The 7,040-nt window shown below is 30.3% G+C and overlaps 1 protein-coding gene and 1 long non-coding RNA gene across 2 annotated transcripts; one reads left to right on the top strand and one right to left on the bottom strand.

The window, feature by feature from the left end:
- Positions 1-4,729: 4,729 nt before the first annotated feature.
- On the bottom strand, positions 4,730-7,040 carry LOC107020444 (glyceraldehyde-3-phosphate dehydrogenase, cytosolic). The gene is made up of 10 exons (XM_015220808.2): positions 6,903-7,040; positions 6,714-6,814; positions 6,506-6,621; positions 6,324-6,423; positions 5,923-6,130; positions 5,738-5,835; positions 5,455-5,597; positions 5,254-5,337; positions 5,074-5,163; positions 4,730-4,980 (listed from the first exon to the last, which is right to left on the bottom strand). The coding sequence occupies exons 1-10, from the start codon at positions 6,934-6,936 to the stop codon at positions 4,938-4,940; spliced, it is 1,017 nt and encodes a 338-aa protein (XP_015076294.1). The 5' UTR covers positions 6,937-7,040; the 3' UTR covers positions 4,730-4,937.
- On the top strand, positions 5,252-5,433 carry LOC114077307. The gene is made up of 2 exons (XR_003578489.1): positions 5,252-5,362; positions 5,397-5,433. It is a non-coding gene; the product is annotated as an uncharacterized LOC114077307 (long non-coding RNA).

Here is a 7,040-nt window from a genome sequence, read left to right as displayed (position 1 = left end):
TTCATCGAGGTGTCATCCGGCTTTGGGTGAGTTTCTTAACTGTCCTCCTCTTTTTCTTATTCACTCTCTAGTGTTAACTTTTGTAGCTTTTTTGTCGACGCTGTCTTATTTACTTACTGATGTTCTTCTGCAGCTTTATACATAATACAAATCAAGAAAAGATTATTAGGCTCTTCTCTTCTAATTTTTCTATTTTCCTCTCTACCGAGTTTGTTCAATGTTCACTTCTTTGCGTTGCGATATAACTTTTCTTTTAGCTAACAGTATTATTTAGAAATTTGAAAATTTTAGCTAATATATGAAATAGGTGGTTTTTCGAGAGGAATTTATCCCTTACCTTACTGGTACACCAAACAATTGAAGAGTCTCGAAATGTACATAGGACCCTTTTACGAGTGTTCAAGTGGAACAAATGAATAAAGATACTGATGTATGAGATATTCGAGTAGCTCGTTAACTCCTCAATTTCGGAGAAAACTACAAAGATTTCTTTTCATATCAATGGTAATGTAATTTCACCTATTGTTAATTATTTTAATAGCTTCTAGCTCGTATTTCTTCTCAAAGCTCGTCTTCCTAAAATTTCAAACTCTTAGAGAAGTGATCTTCCCCAATATCTGAGCTACCAAACTATTTTTTTGTTTAATATGAGTGGAGCTTCATATATCACAAGGACATATACTCGTCAAATTATTTTTTTTAAAAAAAATCAAGAAAGTGAACTCCATTCAGCCATTAGAGAGAGATGAGACAGAATAAACAATAATGACATAAACCAAGAATTTGAGAGAAAAACTGAAACAGCAAAGCAAAAAAGTAAAAGATTAGTCTTTGGAAGCTTGAAACCGCAGATTAAAGACAAAAAAAAATAGCAAGTAGATGAAAAAGTGTGGTTAAAATTTACCTGAAATTGCAAAACCCATGTTGAGAGAGAGTTTGTAGATTGAAAATCTGGAAGACACAGTTTCTATTATACTTGGGACAGAGATTAGGTTAAATTTACTACTTCACTAGCTAACTAATAACATATGAATTGCCCTGCATTCTATTTTACTCTCCAACCCTACATTCTATTTTACTCGCTAAATATAGAATTCATTTTTTTTTTTTTAAATCAACTTCAACCTAATTCTCTATTTTAGTCTTTAAAAAAGAATATTTTTCCCAATAATTACTTTATACAATTCTCATATGATTCAAAAAATTATATTTTCAATTTTTTTATTTAATTATTATATTTTTTTCAAAAATTTTGAATACCATAAATTACACGAGAATATTATATAATATAAAAATTAATGAACAAATTCAAACAAAATTGAAATACAATTAGATAAACATTACATAATCACTCAATTTGAAATTATTACGTTGCTCTCATAAATGCTCTATTAATGCATTACAGAATTCAAAATGATCATTTTTGTCCTTAATTTTATTACGTCTACCTAAAAATTGTTCGAATCGAAGATTTTCATCTAACACCATTTTTGTCGTTGGAGTTGAAGCCTCTACGACATCTTGAATTGGTGCATTAAGATCACGTTCATCCTCAATTATCACGTTGTGTAGTATAATATATGTAGTCATTATATCATGTAGCACTTTCTTTCTCCGAAACGTGACAGACTTACAATAATTGCAAAACTCCGAATTCTCGTTCAACATCTTTTTGACATGATTCTTGTTTCATCGCAAATTAGTTATAATGTTATTATTGTATTTTATGTTGTATTTTAAATTATTATGTTATGTATTGTATTGTTATCTTGTATTTAAATTAAATTTTTCATCTTACCATTTTGATTTTGTGTATTCTTATAATGAAAATTAATAATGAAACAAAATTTTATTATTGATGAAAAATATAAAAAATATATTAATTTGAAATTAAAGTAGTATATATTAAATAATATATTTAACATATTATATTATATTTAAAATGACTTATGAATATTAGATATTTAATTAATAAGACTATATACAAAATAATATGTTTATTGAAAAGTAATGGAAATAACAATAAAACATTGAAAAAGTAAAATAGAGAGTGAATAGTAGTCCTCTAAATTTGTAGAACTACTATTCAACTCTCTGAATTTGAAGAATAGAGAGTGATCTGGAGGTGGGTTTGAGTGCCCATTCTCTATTTTACTCTCCAAATATAGAGAATAGAGAGTAAAATAGAGGTGGGTTGGAGATGGTCTAACGAATTAATAATTATATGGTCGTTACCCATTATTTCATAATATGTTGTATTGTATTGTACTTTATTGTTACTATATGATAGATATAATGTTTAGCTAGATTGTATTGTTTGTTGTTATTCAATACTTCCTCCATTTCAAAAAGAGCGGTTTAGTTTGACTTGGCACGGAGTTTAAGAAAATAAAGAAGACTTTTAAATCTTGTGATCCTAAATTGAAGTTATGTCAAATGTACAAAATTGTCTTTTAATCTTGTAGTTTTAAACATGACATGTGTTAAGCTGAAATTAAAATGTTACAAAAAGAAAAAGGTCATTCATTTTTAAATAGAGGTAGTAGCATTTTTATTGTTTAGTTTGATTGTATCGTACTATATTGTAATTTATAAATTTAGAAAAATATTCTTAATTATTCAAGGGTGTGAAGTTGACTAGAATTAAATAATATAGGGCAAAGGGTGAAATAGTAATATGAAACACACTAAATCGGTTGCTCCATAAAATGAGAGTTTTCATTGTTACATAACAAAAAATTTAACAATACAATACGATATATTTTAAGTAACAATCAAAATAAACATTGTGGGTATGATAATGATACAATACAATACAATGGGAAGCACTGATCTAAACAGAGGGTAAGTGACGATGCAACGGCTAATCTCTATCCTTTTTTAACAAAAATGAAAGCACCTTACAAAATGATTTCTTTACACTATTTTAAACGTAGTTAAATAATAAAATTCTTCTATCTTAAAAAAAATAGACTAATATTTTTTATTTTTTGACTTAACGATTTTATAACCAACAATATATAACTATATATTATGACAAAATATTAAATGAAATCAATATTTTTTGAAATAAAAGTATAAATATATCTAAAATATCCTTACGAAAGAAAGAAGGTGAGGTTAATCGTGTATTCAAAAAAATTAGGCATGAGTTCAATTCAATGAAATAAGTGTCAAAAACACACATAAACTATATTTTTTTTTTAGTTTCATACCTAAACTATTGAAAGTTTGAGTTTCATACATAAACTATCAATTTTTAGTTTGAGAAATACACCTCTCTTTTATACCACTCTCATCATGGTATGTGTAATACACTCTCTCTCTTATTTTAAAAAATTTCCACATCACACTCCACATTGACAAATATTCAACCTTGACAAAAAAATAAAAAATTATTAGTATTAGTTAAAATTAAAAATTAAAAAATTATTATAAAAAAATAATGGGTACACTAGTAAATTTTTTTTATATTTTTTTAGTTGTTTATGTTATATTAGGTACACTAGTAGAATTTTTTTTTTCTAAAAATATATGTACATGCATATCTAACACAAAATAAGAAACGTAAAAAAATAAAAATTAGGAGTGAAAAATTGAATAGGATGAGGTAGATTTTTTAAAATAAAATAATATCAATTTCTATCAGGGGAGAGGGAGAGGGGAGGATGAAATATGAAATTTTTAAAAATATTTTATAAATGATTTTTTTAAAAAAAAAAAAGTTGGGGTTATCGCGGGGTAGGGGGTACGTGGAGGAGGTGGTGGAGTGAGATAAGATTAAATAATTTAATTTTTTATATGGATATTAATCTTTAATTTTTATTTAACATTAATTTTTTATTATTTAATTTTTATCTAGATAAAATATTTTATCTATGTGGAATTGTCATGTGTCAAAGTTTTTTCATATAAAAGAGAGAGTGCACTACACACCATGTTTCTCAAACTAAAAAGTGATAGTTTAAGTATGAAATTCACACTTTCAATAGTTTAGATATCAAACTAAAAAAAAGTGAATAGTTTAAAAGTGTTTTTTACACTTATCTCTCAATTCAATATAGATATCTACCATTGACATGATACCAAAAAAAGATAATACTTAAAAATATTTATGCTACAGGAAGAGATTGAGTAGAAAACGGAATTTGAAAAATAGTCCAAACAAATTTGGTATATAAGGATTGATATATTTTATTTTATTTTCGATTGTTCTTTCGTTCATTTAGAGATGTCTAACTATTAATTTTGGATATAACAAAATCATTGGTATATCCTCGTCAAATGAGAACTTACACTAACCAAACTCCATTACCATTAAATGAAAAATGAAAAATAAATAAAGCATAAGCTCTATTTTTCAAAGGCCTCGCGTGTTACTATTCACATGAGGAACGTCAACGGAGAGCCACTGTTGGGATTTAAAGAAAATATTTTTGTTTGATTTGAGGTTTTCCATCCGATAATTTTGCAAATGGCCAGGGGACAATAACTTGATATTATTAAAACTAGACTTGTGGCTATTTTTGTCCCTTTTCCTATATAAATGATGAAAATATCAATTCTTTATGCATTCTTACTCTTCAATATAATTGTAGATTTAGAAGTTAACAAAAGTAGCTAAGTTGAAATATTAAAATTAAGATAAGAAAAGATATTTCAATGAAAATAGGAGGGATGTATAGAACACTAGAAAAATATAACTAGCCAAACCAAGGATAACAAAAGGCAAGAGAAAAAGTAAAGTTTGATTGTTTCATTCACGACAAAGTCAAACAGTAAAAAAGATTTTCTCAAAGGTAACAACAGGGTTCCGTTCTTCTCTGGTTATTCCATTACACATAAACAAGAAAGACCACTCCAGGCCCACAAAACTAATAGTACTTCAAAGCAAAAACTAAAACACATCGCTGTCTTTTGCTCCCCAGCAGCATCAATCAAGCCTTAGCCATATGGCAGATCAAATCAATCACACGGGAACTGCAAAACATAATACATACATATATGGTGGTGTTAAAAACTTCACTAGTATCAATGTATCAAAGAGCAAAAGCTAAAAGCACACAGCATTACCTGTAACCCCATTCGTTGTCATACCATGACACAACTTTCACAAAGTTCTTGCTCAAAGCAATTCCAGCCTTGGCATCGAAAATGCTTGACCTACACCAAATGTCATTATTTCACATTAAGCTAAACTAAATACAATTCAAGACGACCCCTTATATGAGTGAACTGAACAAAGTATATTACCTGCTGTCACCAACAAAGTCAGTGGAAACCACATCATCTTCAGTGTATCCCAAGATACCCTTCAATTTACCCTCTGATTCCTCTCTATGAACCAACAACACACAAATAGGTTAGCTCTCTATGAACCAACAACACACAAATAGGTTAGTCTTTGTTGCACAAAGGACCAACCAAAAACAACACAAACAAACTGAAACATACTTGATTGCAGCCTTGATGTCTTCATATGAGGCTTCTTTCTCGAGTCTTACAGTAAGATCAACAACGGAGACATCAGCAGTTGGTACTCTGAAGGCCATTCCAGTCAATTTGCCATTAAGTTGTGGGAGCACTTTTCCAACAGCCTACATTATAGTGAATGCAACTCAATCAAAGATAATACAAACTACCAAGTCTAATAGCTCTGCCATTACTGAAAGACATGATTTTGCAAATTAGACAACAAGTCAAAGTAATGACACTGGTATATATATCCAATAACTACCTTGGCTGCACCAGTGCTGCTAGGGATGATGTTGAATGAAGCAGCTCTTCCACCTCTCCAGTCCTTCATGGATGGACCATCAACAGTTTTCTGGGTGGCTGAGTAACAAATTATTGCAACAGGTTAATAACTAGATATAAAATTCAAACACATCCAAATCTCACAGTAACTGTGAAAAAACTCACCAGTCATGGCGTGAACAGTGGTCATGAGACCCTCAACAATGCCAAACCTATCATTGATAACCTTAGCCAAAGGTGCCAGGCAGTTCGTTGTGCAACTAGCATTGGAGACAATGTCCAGCTCTGGCTTGTATTCATTCTCGTTGACACCCACAACAAACATGGGAGCATCTTTGCTAGGAGCAGAGATCACAACCTTCTTGGCACCACCCTGCACAGACAAACATCCAAGTAAATTAATTCGCTTTGTTTTCTCCGCAAATGTAGATCTAACACTAACAAACAAGATCTAAGACGTTTCATAACTATATTCAACAAGTTTCAAAAATACGCGTGAATTAATGCATCATAGATCAAATCTAACAACAGAAATACAGATAGAGAAATCAATCAATCAAGCATACCTTCAAGTGAGCAGCAGCCTTGTCCTTGTCAGTGAAGACACCGGTTGATTCAACAACGAAGTCAGCACCAGCTTCACCCCATGGGATATCTTCAGGGTTCCTTAACAATAGCCGAAATCCCTTCAGCAAAAAACTAAACTGAACTAAACGCAAGGATTTATTTACTTGGACAAAAAAAATACCTGATTCCAAAAACTGTAACAGCCTTCTCACCAAAGAGAAGTGTCTTCTCATCCTTAACCTTAAGGTCATGATGCTTCCATTGTCCATGAACTGAATCATACTTAAACATATATGTCTACACCAACCACATAGATCCAAGTTAATCCCCTACAGATCTAGTCTAAGCACATAAATGAGTAAAGAGATCTGGTCATCAACAAACAATACCATGTAATCAGTGGAAATAAATGGATCATTCACTGCAACTAGTTCAACATCATCTCTCTGTAGAGCAACTCTAGCCACCAAACGACCAATTCTACCGAATCCTATTTCAAACAATAAAATTGAAAAACTAAAAATCAACACACAAGCAGATCCGATTAATTAAACATAAAAAATGAGAAAAAGAGTTACCGTTGATTCCGATTTTGATCTTGCCGTTTGCCATTGCTAAGAAAAAAAAAGTATGAAAGCTTAAGAAACGATGTAAAAGAGGGAAATTAGGTTATAGTGTAAACAAGAGTCAATGTAGCAAGAAATGTATGGCTCTAG

This window comes from Solanum pennellii, chromosome 5 (assembly GCF_001406875.1).
Source record: "Solanum pennellii chromosome 5, SPENNV200".
Taxonomy (NCBI): Eukaryota; Viridiplantae; Streptophyta; class Magnoliopsida; order Solanales; family Solanaceae; genus Solanum; species Solanum pennellii.
Note: the sequence above shows the minus strand (reverse complement) of the source record. Positions and strands in the feature narration are given on the sequence as shown.